The sequence below is a fragment of the Bos javanicus genome, chromosome 15, assembly GCF_032452875.1.
Source record: "Bos javanicus breed banteng chromosome 15, ARS-OSU_banteng_1.0, whole genome shotgun sequence".
In the NCBI taxonomy this organism is placed as follows: domain Eukaryota; kingdom Metazoa; phylum Chordata; class Mammalia; order Artiodactyla; family Bovidae; genus Bos; species Bos javanicus.
Window position 1 is genome coordinate 78,611,417 of NC_083882.1, and position 15,309 is coordinate 78,626,725.

At 39.6% G+C, this 15,309-nt stretch overlaps 1 protein-coding gene and 1 non-coding gene across 2 annotated transcripts; one reads left to right on the plus strand and one right to left on the minus strand.

Annotated features, from left to right (window-relative positions):
* Positions 1–290: 290 nt before the first annotated feature.
* LOC133261424 (olfactory receptor 4A47-like) lies at positions 291–1,220 on the plus strand. The gene has a single exon (XM_061439906.1). It carries the CDS (start codon positions 291–293, stop codon positions 1,218–1,220), a length of 930 nt encoding a protein of 309 aa, XP_061295890.1.
* Positions 1,221–6,706: 5,486 nt separating this feature from the next.
* LOC133227218 (U6 spliceosomal RNA) lies at positions 6,707–6,811 on the minus strand. The gene has a single exon (XR_009729770.1). It is a non-coding gene; the product is annotated as a U6 spliceosomal RNA (small nuclear RNA).
* Between the last annotated feature and the right edge of the window lie 8,498 nt (positions 6,812–15,309).

The following is a 15,309-nucleotide window of genomic DNA, read 5'->3' on the forward strand; positions in this document are numbered from 1 at the left end:
ATATCCTTGTACCGTGACTCTTAACTTCTGTGAATATCCTTTTAACTTAATACAGGGTCGGAATTATCTGATCCCTAGTCATGCATTATATCATGAGGGCAAGCAACTCTACATTATTCAACTTGGCAATTAAAATATCAACAACACATTGGATATGGAAAGATTGTCCACACACATTCTTTTAATTGTATTTATAACAAAGGATGAAAATTATAATTCATTTAAAAATTTCCCCTTGTTTTGTAGGCACACCGTTTCTAACATGTGAACACAGCACCTATACAGATTAGATGGAACCAAGGAACAATGTAACTTATTTCATCCTCTTGGGCCTCACACAGAATCCAAAGGAGCAGAAAATCCTTTTTGTTATGTTCTTGTTCTTCTACGTTTTGACTGTAGTGGGCAACCTGCTTATTGTTGTGACTGTAGCTGTCAGTAAGACACTGAACTCACCAATGTACTTTTTTCTTGCTAGTTTATCATTTATAGATCTAGTTTATTCCTCTTCTGCTTCCCCCAGATTGATTTCAGACTTGTTCTCTGGGGAAAATACCATATCTTTTGAATCCTGTATGACCCAGCTGTTTACAGAGCACTTTTTTGGTGGATCTGAGATATCCCTTCTGCTGGTGATGGCCTATGACCGCTATGTGGCCATCTGTAAGCCCTTGCATTATCTGATTGTTATGAGGAAAAGGGTGTGTGTTGTGCTGCTGCTGGTGTCCTGTGTTGGAGGTTTTCTGCACTCAATTGTTCAAGTTGGCACTGTTTATGGGCTCCCATTCTGTGGTCCCAATATCATTGATCACTTTATGTGTGACATGTTCCCCTTATTGAAACTTGTCTGTACTGACACCTTTGTCATTGGCATTTTAGAGGTGGCCAATGGAGGACTGATGTGCACTCTTCTGTTTCTGCTCTTGCTCGTCTCCTATGGAGTCATCCTGCACTCTCTGAAGAACCTGAGTCAGGAAGGGAGGCGGAAAGCCCTCCAGACCTGTGGTTCTCACATCACTGTGGTTGTCTGCTTCTTTGTTCCCTGCATTTTCATGTATGCAAGACCTGCTAAGACCTTCCCCATTGACAAATCATTGAGCGTGTTTTATACAGTCATAAGCCCCATGCTGAACCCATTGATTTATAGTCTAAGAAGTTCTGAGATCATGAATGCTATAAAGAAGCTCTGGACCAAAAAAGTGAGGTCAAGTAGCAAATAAGTGCATTATGCATTACAGAGAAAGTAGTTTAACACTAGGAATTTACTTCAATATCAGTCTATTGCTTTGATGAAAACTTTTCTTTTCTCTGAAGAATTTATCATGAGTTTTTATTGAAGAATACAATATTTGTTTATGTTATTAATAGCAGGTTCCCTCCTTGAATGTAAACATTACTGTCTAGTTTATCACTGCAACTGGAAAGTTGAAATTCATTTAAAAGAGAGTCAATAAGTCATATGTAATTTGTTGGTCAGAATTACAAAAATAATTAACTAACATGCATTACTTATATTACTTTCTCATTTTTTGTAACCAGATTCTTACCTTTTATCCTCACTTTTTATTGTACTAATTAAAATATTTTGTACTATATATGCTATCCTTTTCATTCACTTTTATTTGCTTACATATGAACATTTAGTGTAACATTTTCCATTTTATAGGAAATTGAAAGTACGATGTGTAATAGTAAATGTTAAAAAATAGAATACCTACAGAAATAGAATCATGTAAAATGTGCCTCCTGTCCAACCAATATCAGAATTCCCCAGTTTTCCCAGATGCAGTCACTATACTGTTTTTAAGATTATTCAAATAATGCTTTTTGCAAAGAGAAGCATATTTTCATGTGTGTTTGCCCATATGTATGTGTGTATAAATTTTGCATTTTGCAACTCAGTTTTCTGAAGATCTTTCCATACAGTCTTTACAGATCTAACTCATTCTAATTTTCTCATACTGCTCAGCTTCTTTAAAAGTCTCTAAAATTTAGGTATCCAGTTTTCTTCAAGTTTGTTCTCTTTTTCTACAATAAATAATTCTGCAAAGAAGTCTTTTAAAAATTTTCTAAGCATGAGTTTCTAGAAGTGGAATTGTTGAGTTAAGTGGTATATGTATTTAAAATATCGATATTCATAGTTATTCCAAAAATGCCATTATGAGCTTGAACAAACTATTCTCCTCACTTCAGAAAATACATTTGACAGCATGCTGAACCACTAGTGCTTGATAAACATTTATGGTATATGAAAATGTGATTAAACAAATTGTTTCATTTGTATACTTTAATTGCTATTCAATAAACATAATTGAATTTGAGTATCATCCATGTTTAAGTGATTTGTAGTCCTTTTTCATGAATTGTCTCTTAATGAATTTTTGTATTTGATTGCCAACACTTTTCCATACTGATTTTAATGATTGAATGACACACTAATTATCCCTATTACTCTGTGTTTGGATTATCATTTTTCCTACTTGTGATTTCTTTTAAATTTTTTTTAATACAGTGAAGAATATTTTGGGGCATGTACAAATATTTATAATTTACATAATTAATTCTATCAATATTTTTTACCTCTATATCTTAAATTTGTCTAACTCAATGTTGTCAAAATATTCTTAACATTTTCAACATTCAATTTTTTGTCTTTACATTTTATGCTTACATTTTCCTTTGATATAAGGAGGTAAGTAGGGATTATATTTTAATTATTTTTCTAGATTGTTATTATTATAGATGCATAATTATTTTTCCCCATGGCTTTGATATCTTAACTTTGTATTCCAAAATATGGCATGTGTTTGCATCAAATTCATTCCTCCACTAGCTTCTACTGATGTTTTTATTCATGTGCTATTTAACACACAATGTAATTGTGTACATTTGATTTAGAATATACTTTACTATCTGAAAAGCCTAGGATTCCTTCATTGATAATTTTTTATCAGAACTATGTCTATTTTTGCATATTTGCATTTTAAAATTAAGTTTCAGTAAGCTAGTCTGGTAAAAACTACATTGAGTTAGTATTTTGAGTAATATTTGATTGAGAAAGCATTTGTATCTTCAGAGAATTGAGAATTCCTATCCACAAACTAAATGGTATCAGATCCATCAGAGAAAGGTTGGAATGAATATTTATGCCACCTATTTGTGGTCATATTGCATACATCTTATTCAAGAATTCAGTTCAGTTCAGTCTCTCAGTTGTGTCCGACTCTTTGTGACCCCATGAATCGCAGCATGCCAGGCCTCCCTGTCCATCACTATCTCCCAGAGTTCACTCAAACTCACGTCCATCGAGTCAGTGATGCCATCCAGCCATCTCATTCTCTGTCGTCCTCTTTTCCTCCTGCCCCCAATCCCTCCCAGCATCAGAGTCTTTTCCAATGAGTCAGCTCTTCGCATGAGGTGGCCAAAGTACTGGAGTTTGAGCTTTAGCATCATTCCTTCCAAAGAAATCCCAGGGCTCATCTCCTTTAGAATGGACTGGTTGGATCTCCTTGCAGTCCAAGGGACTCTCAAGAGTCTTCTCCAACACCACAGTTCAAAAGCATCAATTCTTCAGTGCTCAGCTTTGTTCACAGTCCAACTCTCATATCCATACATGACCACTGGAAAAACCATAGCCTTGACTAGATGGAACTTTGTTGGCAAAGTAATGTCTCTGCTTTTCAGTATGCTGTCTAGGTTGGTCATAACTTTCCTTCAAGAATATGTGAATTCAAAAATCTCTGGGTTTGAAAAATACTTGCATCTGGCAATTGGATGAAGGAACATGATTTTCCTGAGTTGAAATCTGGTTGTTCAGTTCAGGTCCCTGTTCACCAGACCGAGATTTTTTTTTTTTAATCATTATCATTGTCACCTTAGTCTGCATGTGTTGTCATAACAAAATACTACAGACTGCCGAGCTTAGACAACAGACATTTATTTTCCCATAGTTCTTCAGGCTGATATCCAAGGTCAAGGTGATTGCTAGGTTTGGTTTCTGGTGAATCCTCTCTTCCTACCTTGCATTGGGCACTTTTTCACTCTGTCTTTGGATGGCCTTTCTTCTGTGCACTTGTGCAAGAGAAAGCTCTTTGTCCCTTCTACTTCTTATAAGGATGCCAGTTCTATCAGATTAGGACCCACCTTTATGATCTCAAGGAGTATGAGCTATTTCAATCCCCATTTCCAGGTTTCCAAGCGTCGGTACAAGATGTAGGAGTGAATAAAATTTTTAGATGACTTCAGTCTGACAATTTCTAACTGCAAAAATGAGAGAGGTGGAGACATAAGTATTCAGCTGAATGGATCAAATTCTTGACTCACTGAAATACTCTAATATAATAGACTGAATATTGGTGCTTTATTATTTTTTATTTATTTTGATTGGAGGCTAATTACTTTACAATATTGTAGTGATTTTTGCCATACATTGACATGAGCCAGCCATGGGTTTACATGTGTTCCCCATCCTGAATCCCCCTCCTACATCCCTCCCCGTCCCATCCCTCAGGGTCATCCCAGTGCACCAGCCCTGAGCACCCTGTCTCATGCATCAAACCTGGACTGGCGATCTGTTTCATATATGATAATATACATGTTTCAATGCTATTTTCTCAAATCTTCCCACTCTCACCTTCTCCCACAGAGTCCAAAAGTCTGTTCTATACATTTGTGTCTTTTTTAGTGTCTCGCATATATGGTCATTGTTACCATCTTTCTAAATTCCATATATATGCATTAGTGTACTGTATTGGTGTTTTTCTTTCTGGCTTACTTCACTCTGTATAATAGGCTCCAGTTTCATCCACCTCATTAGAACTGATTCAAATGTATTCTTTTTAATTGATGAGTAATATTCCATTGTGTATATGTACCACAGCTTTCTTATCCATTTGTCTGCCAATGGACATCTAGGTTGCTTCTATGTCCTGGCTATTATAAACAGTGCTGTGATGAACATTGGGGTACACATGTCTCTTTCAGTTCTGGTTTTTTCAGTGTGTATGCCCAGCATTGGGATTGCTGGGTCATATGGCAGTTCTATTTAGAGTTTTTTTTTAAGGAATCTCCACAATGTTCTCCATAGTGGCTGTACTAATTTACATTCCCACCAACAGTGTAAGATGGTTCCCTTTTTTCCACACTGTCTCCAGCATTTATTGTTTGTAGATTTTTGGATAGCAGCCATTCTGACTGGCGTGAGATTGTACCTCATTGTGGTTTTGATTTGCATTTCTCTGATAATGAGTGATGTTGAGCATCTTTTCATGTGTTTGTTAGCCATCTGTGGTCATGTATGGATGTTACAGTTGGACTATAAAGAAAGCTAAGCACTGAAGAATTGATGCTTTTGAACTGTGGTGTTAGATAAGACTCTTTAGAGTGCTTTGGACTGCAAGGAGATCCAACCAGTCTACCCTAAAACAGACCAGTCCTGGGTGTTCATTGGAAGGACTGATGTTGAAGATGAAACTCCAATATTTTGGCCACCTGATGCAAAAAGCTGACTCATTTGAAAGGACCCTGATGCTAGGAAAGATTGAAGGAAGGAGGAGAAGGGGGCAACAGAGGATGAGATGGTTGGATGGCATCACCAACTCAATGGACATGGGTTTGGGTGGACTCCTGGAATTGGTGGTGGACAAGGAGGCCTGGCTTACTGCAGTTCATGGGTTGCAAAGAGTCGGACATGACTGAATGACTGAACTAGCCATCTTCTTTGGAGAAATGTCTGTTTACTTCTTTGGCCCATTTTTTGACTGGGTCATTTATTTTTCTGGAATTGAGCTTCAGGAGTTGCTTGTATATTTTTGAGATTAATTCTTTGTCAGTTGCTTCGTTTCCCATTATTTTCTCCCATTCTGAAGGTTGTCTTTTCACCTTGCTGATAGTTTCCTTCGTTGTGAAAAAACTTTAAAGTTTAATTAGGTCCCACAGTGTCAGACTTTAACTTTTTTTGGTTCAAAAATCACTGCAGATGGTGATTGCAGCCATGAAATTAAAAGACACTTACTCCTTGGAAGGAAAGTTATGACTAACCTAGATAGTATATTGAAAAGCAGAGATATTACTTTACCAACAAAGGACCATCTAGTCAAGGCTATGGTTTTTCCAGTGGTCATGTATGGTTGTGAAATTTGGACTGTGAAGAAAGTTGAGTGCTGAAGAATTGATGCTTTTGAACTGTGGTGTTGGAGAAGACTCTTGAGAGTCCCTTGGACTGCAAGGAGATCCAACCAGTCCATCCTAAAAGAGACCAGTCCTGGGTGTTCATTGGAAGGACTGATGCTGAGGCTGAAACTCCAATACTTTGGCCACCTGATGCAAAGAGTTGACTCGTTGGAAAAGACCCGGATGCTGGGGGGGATTGGGGGCAGGAGGAGAAGGGGATGACAGAGGATGAGATGGCTGCATGGCATCACTGACTCGATGGATGTGAGTCTGAGTGAACTCCGGGAGTTGGTGATGGACAGGGAGGCCTGGCGTGCTGTGATTCATGGGGTCGCAAAGAGTTGGACCTGACTGAGCGACTGAAATGAGCTGAACTGAGGTCCCGTTCGTTTATTTTTGCTTTTATTTCTGTTACTCTGGGAGGTGGGTCATAGAGGATCCTGCTGTGATCTATGTCAGAGAGTGGTTTGCCTATGTTTTCCTCTAGGAGTTTTATGGTTTCTGGCCTTACGTTTAGATCCTTAATCCATTAAAAAAAAATATGGAACGCTTCATGAATTTGTGTGTCATCCTTGTGCAGGGGCCATACTAATCTTCTCTATCATTCCAATTTTTGTGTATGTGCTGCCGAAGCGAGCACTATTGGTGATTTAAATAGTGAATTTTTTTCAGATATCACAATAGTACCTGAAACACTGTAGTAATTTGAACACTATGGTACTGGCTCATGGATATGTATACTGATTGAACAAAAGAGAAAGCTAAGATATACAATAGTAAATATACAGATTTTCGTATCTGGAAATAATGCTGTTGCAGGGTATTGGGAGACAGAATTGTTATTCAATATATGTACCGGGAAAATCTCTTTATCTTTTTTTTATTAAAAAAAATCATGATTTTAAAATTTTTTAATTTATTTTTTGCCTGTGCCACAAGGCACATGGGGTTTTAGTTCCTCACCCAGGGGTCGAACCTGCACCCCTGCATTGGAAGCACAGAGTCTTAACCACTAGACTGCCAGGGAAGTCCCTATTTATCCTTATGATAGGACAGTGTATTTTCATGTTACATTATACTTTAAAGAGTATAGTCTATGTGGGTTATATATGTAAATGTGAAATAAATAACTTTAAATGTTTAAAGATAATTATCTTTATAAACTTGAGGCTGGGAAGGACTTTGAGAAGTACATGCAGAGAACTTTCATCCTGCATCTAGTTTCCATATCCCTACGTGATAGAACAGGTGCTTAATCCTTGATCCCAACCATGTTCACTGCAGTATCCAGGTGTGAGCTCCCCTATTTTCATAATTTGGAAGTGTGTAATACAGTGAATTTCAGACACTTTTGTTGAGCATGATGGCTACTCCATTTCTTCTAGGGACTCCTGCCCACACTAGTAGATATAATGGTCATCTGAGTAAAATTCACCCAACCAGAACAATTTTAGTTCGCTGATTCCTAGAATGTCGACGTTCACTCTTGCCATCTTTTGATCACTTCCAATTTCCCTTGATTCATGGACCTAACATTCCAGGTTCCTATGCAATATTGCTTTTTACAGCATTGGACCTTGCTTCTAGCACCAGTCACACCCAGAACTGGGTATTGTTTTTGCTTTAATTCCATCCCCTCATTCTTTCTGGAGTTATTTCTCCACTGATCTCCAGTAGCATATTGGGCACCTACTGACCTGGGGAGTTCCCCTTTCAGTATCCTATCATTTTGCCTTTTCATACTGTGCATGGGGTTCTCAAGGCAAGAATGCTGAAGTGGTCTGCCATTCCCTTCTCCAGTGAACCACATTCTGTCAGACCTCTCCACCATGATCGCCTGTCTTGGGTGGCCCCACACGGCATAGCTTAGTTTCACTGAGTTAGACAAGGCTGTGGTCTATGTGATCAGATTGGCTGGTTTTCTGTGATTACAGTTTCTGTGTGTCTGCCTTCTGATGCCTTCTCACAACACCTACCATCTCACTTGGGTTTCTCTTACCTTGGATGTGGGGTATCTCTTCGTGGCTGCTCCAACAAAGTGCAGCCACTGCTCCTTATCTTGGATGACATCGCCCCTCCTGACCTTGAATATGGAGTAGCTTCTCTCGGCCCACCTGCGCCCGTGCAGCCACTGCTCCTTGAACGTGGGGTTTGCAGTACTTGGATGCAATCTCAAAAACGACAGAATGATCTCTGTTCGTTTCTAAGGCAAACCATTCAATATCACAGTGATCCAAGGCTATGCCCCAACCAGTCATGCTGAAGAAGCTGAAGTTGAATGGTTCTATGAAGACCTACAAGACCTTTTAGAACTAACACCCCAAAAATATGTCCTTGTCATTATAGGGGACTGGAATGCAAAAGTACAAAGTCAAGAAACACCTGGAGTAACAGGCAAATTTGGCCTTGGAGTACAGAATTAAGCAGGGCAAAGGCTAATAGACTTTCGCCAAGAGAACACACTGGTCATAGCAAGCACCCTCTTCCAACAACAAAGAGAAGACTCTACACATGAACATCACCAGATGGTCAAAACCGAAATCAGGCTGATTATATTCTTTGCAGCCAAAGATGGAGAAGCTCTATACAGTCAGCAAAAACAAGACCGGGAGCTGACTGTGGCTCAGATCATGAACTCTTTATTGCCAAATTCAGACTTAAATTGAAGAAAGTAGGGAAATCCACCAGACCATTCAGGTATGACCTAAATCAAATTCCTTATGATTATACAGTGGAAGTGAGAAATAGATTTAAGGGACTAGATCTGATAGACAGAGTACCTGATGAACTGTGGGTGGAGGTTTGTGACATTGTACAGGAGACAGGGATCAAGACCATCTCCATGGAACATACCGCAAAAAAGCAAAATGGCTGTCTGGGGAGGCCTTACAAATAGCTGTGAAAAGAAGAGAAGTGAAAAGCAAAGGAGAAAAGGAAAGATATAAGCATCTGAATGTAGAGTTCCAAAGAATAGCAAGGAGAATTAAGAAAGCCTTCATCAGTGATCAATGCAAAGAAAAAGAGGAAAACAACAGAATGGGAAAGACTAGAGATCTCTTCAAGAAAATTAGAGATACCAAGGGAACATTTCATGCAAAGTTGGGCTCGATAAAGGACAGAAATGGTATGGACCTAACAGAAGCAGAAGATATTAAGAAGAGGTGGCAAGAATACATAGAAGAACTGTACAAAAGAGATCTTCATGACCAAGATAATCATGATGGTGTGATCACTGACCTAGATCCAGACATCCTGGAATATGAAGTCAAGTGGGCCTTAGAAAGCATCATTACAAACAAAGCTAGTGGAGGTGATGGAATTCCAGTTGAGCTATTTCAAATCCTGAAAGATGATGCTGTGAAAGTGTTGCACTCAATATGCCAGCAAATTTGGAAAACTCAGCAGTGGCCACAGGACTGGAAAAGGTCAGTTTTCATGCCAATCCCAAAGAAAGGCAATGCCAAAGAATACTCAAGCTACCGCACAATTGCACTCAGAGGAAGTAAAAGCTTTTCTCTTTCTTGATGAAAGTGAAAGAAGAGAATGAGAAAGTTGGCTTAAAGCTCAACATTCAGAAAATGAAGATCATGGCATCTGGTCCCATCACTTCATGGCAAGTAGATGGGAAAACAGTGGAAACAGTGTCACACTTTATTTTTTGGGCTCCAAAATCACTGCAGATGGTGATTGTAGCCATGAAATTAAAGATGCTTATGCCTTAGAAGGAAAGTTATGATCAACCTAACTTCTGCTGCTGCTAAGTCGCTTCAGTCGTGTCTGACTCTGTGCCACCCCATAGACGGCAGCCCGCTAGGCTCCCCGTCCCTGGGATTCTCCAGGCAAGAACACTGGAGTGGGTTGCCATTTCCTTCTCCAATGCATGAAAGTGAAAAAATAAAATGAAGTCGCTCAGTTGTGTCTGACTCCTAGCGACTCCATGGACTGCAGCGCACCAGGCCCCTCCATCCATGGGATTTTCCAGGCAAGAGTACTGGAGTGGGTTGCCATTGCCTTCTGCCATGACCAACCTAGATAGCATATTAAAAAGCAGAGATATTACTTTGCCAACAAAAGTCCATCTAGTCAAGCCTATGGTTTTTCCAGCAGTCATGTATGAATGTGAGAGTTGGACTATAAAGAAAGCTGAGTGCCAAAGAATTGATGCTTTTGAACTGTGGTTCAAAAGAGAAGACTCTTGAGAAGTCCCTTGGATTGCAAGGAGATCCAATCAGTCTATCCTAAAGGAGACCAGTCCTGGGTGTTCATTGGAAGGACTGATGCTGAGGCTGAAACTCCAATACTTTGGCCACCTCATGAGAAGAGTAGACTCACTGGGAAAGACCCTGATGCTGGGAGGGACTGGGGGCAGAAGGATAAGGGGACCACAGAGGATGAGATGGCTGGATGGCATCACCGACTCGATGCACATGAGTTTGGGTGAACTCCGGGTGTTGGTGATGGACAGGGAGGCCTGGCATGCTGCGATTCATGGGATCGCAGAGAGTCAGACACGACTGAGCAACTGAACTGATCTGATCTGAACTGAATACAGTGAATTAAATGTTCCTTTCTCAGATCCTTCATAGAAAGGTTGGAATTAAGACTTACATCACCTATGTGTGGTCATATTGCAAACATCTTATTCCGTAATACATGAAGACTCTTTCATTTAGAAGTCTCTAAATCTGGAAAGAAATTGTGTGTGTATGGTCAGTGTTATTGGGGAAGGAAATGGGAACCCACTCCAGTGTTCTTGCCTGGAGAATCCCAGGGACGGGGGAGCCTGGTGGGCTGCCATTGTGGGGTCACACAGAGTCGGACTCAACTGAAGCGACCTAGCAGCAGTAGCAGCATGGTCAGTGTTGTCTGCCTATTTGCAGTCCCACGGACTGCAGCTGCTCTGACCATGGAATTTCCAGGCAAGAATACTGGAATGCGTTTCAATTTTCTACTCCAGGGCATCTATCTGACTCAGGGATCAAGTTGGCCTCTCTTATGTCTCCTACATTGGCAGGTAGATTCTTTACCACTGCGCCACCTGAGGAGTTCAAAAAGTCTTTACACCTGGTAATTAGATGAGGGGCCATGATTTTCCTCAACCAATTCAGGCTTCTGTTCACCAAACCCAGATTACTTTTTTTATCATCATCATTGACACCTTAGTCTACCTGAGCCCTTTTCAAAATACTGTTTATCCTTTGGGTGCCAGAGCCTGTGTGACTTGCATGTGTGCTCTTTAATGTTGGAGTCTGGTTCTTACAGCTATCTTCTGGTTCTCCCCAAAGGAAGCCCCACTGGTCTTCAAAGCCAGAATATTTTGAGGGTCCCCCTTCCTGGTGCAGGACTCTTGGCTGCGGAGCTCGAAGTGAGGCTCAGACTCCTGACTTCTTGGGGAAAAAGCCTGCAACTGTTATTACCATCCTGTGTGGTTCACCCACTCGGGGTCATGGTCTTGACTATATTATGTCTTCACATTTCCTACCTGTTTGTTGAGGTTCCTTCTTTATATCATATCTTTTGCTGTAGGGGATTATCCTGCTAGTCTTCAGGTTGTTCTCTTTAGTAATTGTTCTATATTATTATTATTGTGTGTGTGCTCAGTCATGTCTGACTCTTTGAGACCCCATGGACTATAGCCCACCAGGCTCCTCTGCCCATGGGATTTTCCAGGTAATACTGAAGCAGGTTTCCATTTCCTACTCTAGGGATCTTCTTGACTTGGATACAACCTGCATCTCTTGCATTTCCTGCATTGACAGGTAGATTCTTTGCCACTTGAAAAGTGCTCTGTTAATAATTACAATTTTGGTATCCCCACGGAAAGAAGTAAGCTCAGGGTTTTCCTACCCTGCATGTTGGCAACTCTCTCCTATATGTCTGTCTTTATGCCAAAGCTACACTGCTGTGATTACCATTGTTTTGTCATATGTTATAGAACCAGAAATAGGAAATCCACAAATTTGTTCTTTTTTCAAGATTGTTCTGCCGATTTAGATTCCCTTGAGATTTCATATGAATTTTAGGATGAAGTTTTCTGCCATCCTATCTCAAAAGTGCATATTGTGGGAGAAGGTGGGAGGGGAGTTCAGGATTGGGATCACATGTACACCTGTGGCGGATTCATGTTGATGTATGGCAAAACAATACAATATTGTAATTAGCCTCTAATTAAAATAAATAAATTTAATTAAAAAAACAATACATCAATAAAAATTTTTTTTAAATGAAAAATGGTTGCTAAATTAAAAAAAAAGAAATCAATGGACTCTATGTCATAACAATATTTAGCACATATTATTGTCATGAAAATGTGATGGAGAGTAAGGACATTAACTTCAGGATCAGGAGACATTAGTTTTCTTTCAGACTATGCCATCATCTTCTATAACCTTAAACAGCTTTCCCTTGTTTTACAAGTACTTTACTTTGGTAAATTGAAAGGTGTTTCCAAGTTCTGTAATTACACCCAGAACAATATATTTATTGCCATAAATATTGTTTATTTTACTTCTACTTCAATTAGAAGTAAAATTGGAGGAGTTATGGGATGACAGTTCACCTCCCCAAAACATTTCCATTTCTGGTAAAAAAACCTTGGAGATGTCCTTGTCCTTCTGTGATGAAAGAGTCCTCAGATTGGACTAAACACTATCTCTGTTCCTTAGGGCTTTGTTATTTTGAGGATGTGTTTGTCTACCTATTTAAATGCATGAAGCTGCCCATAAGAATTCTTTAGCAGGTACCTTGTTTTTGTAAAATCAGTCCCTGACAACAAAAATCGGACCATCCTTCAACTAATTTCTGATCAACTATAATAAGATCCATATATAATTTCTCTTGCTTTCCTTCTGATTTATGCTTCAGTTTTGAGACTATTAGTTGCTGATTCTCTGGAGTTTTAAATCACTATGTCCTTGATCTTGTATTCTGGAAACAGACTTTCCTGGTATAGTTCCAGGTGTTCCTCTTTTGAAGAACATTTTTATGGAAACCTTCTATGATTTGGACCTGATCCCACTCTCTTTCCTTTTCATGCTGTTTCCGGGCTTGGGGAGTTGAATAGACAGGTATAGGGGTTCTAAATCAATTTTTACCAAGCACTGTAGCTAATTAAGTAGAGACTGGATGGCCACTTAACAGACAATTCCGAATGGGTTTCAATCTTTTATGAAGTTGGGAATGATGGCTTTGTCGGTGCATGCTATTTCTCTGATCTGACTTTCATTCCAAATACAAAGACAAGTTCATGACATTTTCATGATGACACTTCAGGAAAATCCATACCCTTAATTATTGTTTAGATAGTTTCAAATTCTCATTCAAACTGTCTTTTTTTTAAAATTTAATTTTATTTTTAAACTTTACATAATTGTATTAGTTTTGCCAAATATCAAAATGAATCCATCACAGGTATACATGTGCTCCCCATCCTGAACCCTCCTCCCTCCTCCCTCCCCATACCATCCCTCTGGGTCGTCCCAGTGCACTAGCCCCAAGCATCCAGTATCGTGCATTGAACCTGGACTGGCATCTCGTTTCATACATGATATTTTACATGTTTCAATGCCTTTCTCCCAAATCTTCCCACCTTCTCCCTCTCCCACAGAGTCCATAAGACTGTTCCATACATCAGTGTCTCTTTTGCTGTCTCGTACACAGGGTTATTGTTATCATCTTTCTAAATTCCATATATATGCGTTAGTATACTGTATTGGTGTTTTTCCTTCTGGCTTACTTCACTCTGTATAATAGGCTCCAGTTTCATCCACCTCATTAGAACTGATTCAAATGAATTCTTTTTAATGGCTGAGTAATACTCCATTGTGTATATGTACCACAGCTTTCTTATCCATTCATCTGCTGATGGGCATCTAGGTTGCTTCCATGTCCTGGCTATTATAAAAAGTGCTGTGATGAACATTGGGGTACACATGTCTCTTTCCCTTCTGGTTTCCTCAGTGTGTATGCCCAGCAGTGGGATTGCTGGATCATAAGGCAGTTCTATTTCCAGTTTTTTAAGGAATCTCCACACTGTTCTCCATAGTGGCTGTACTAGTTTGCATTCCCACCAACAGTGTAAGAGGGTTCCCTTTCCTCCACACCCTCTCCAACATTTATTATTTGTAGACTTTTGGATCGCAGCCATCCTGACTGGTGTGAAATGGTACCTCATAGTGGTCTTGATTTGCATTTCTCTGATAATGAGTGATGTTGAGGCATCTGACACCACAAATAGTGCTCAATATGCCAGCAAATTTGGAAAACTCAGCAGTGGCCACAAGACTGGAAAAGGTCAGTTTTCATTCCAATCCCAAAGAAAGGCAATGCCAAAGAATGCTCAAACTACTGCACAATTGCACTCATCTCACACGCTAGTAAAGTAATGCTCAAAATGCTTCAAGCCAGGCTTCAGCAATACGTGAACTGTGAACTTCCTGATGTTCAAGCTGGTTTTAGAAAAGGCAGAGGAACCAGAGACCAAATTGCCAACATCTGCTGGATCATGGAAAAAGCAAGAGAGTTCCAGAAAAACATCTATTTCTGCTTTATTGACTATGCCAAAGCCTTTGATTGTGTGAATCACAATAAACTGTGGAAAATTCTTCAAGAGATGGGAATACCAGACCACCTGACCTGCCTCTTGAGAAATTTGTATGCAGGTCAGGAAGCAACAGTTAGAAGTGGACATGGAACAACAGACTGGTTCCAAATATGAAAAAGAGTATGTCAAGGCTGTATATTGTCACCCTGATTATTTAACTTATATGCAGAGTACATCATGAGAAATGCTGGGCTGGAAGAAAACACAAGCTGGAATCAAGATTGCTGGGAGAAACATCAATAACCTCAGATATGCAGATGACACCACCCTTATGGCAGAAAGTGAAGAGGAACTGAAAAGCCTCTTGATGAAAGTGAAAGAGGAGAGTGAAAAAGTTAGCTTAAAGCTCAACATTCAGAAACAAAGATCATGGCATCCGGTCCCATCACTTCATGGGGAATAGATGGGGAAACACTGGAAACAGTGTCAGACTTTATTTTTCTGGGCTCCAAAATCACTGTAGACGGTGACTGCAGCCATGAAATAAAAAGACGCTTACTCCTTGGAAGGAAACTTATGACCAACCTAGATAGCAT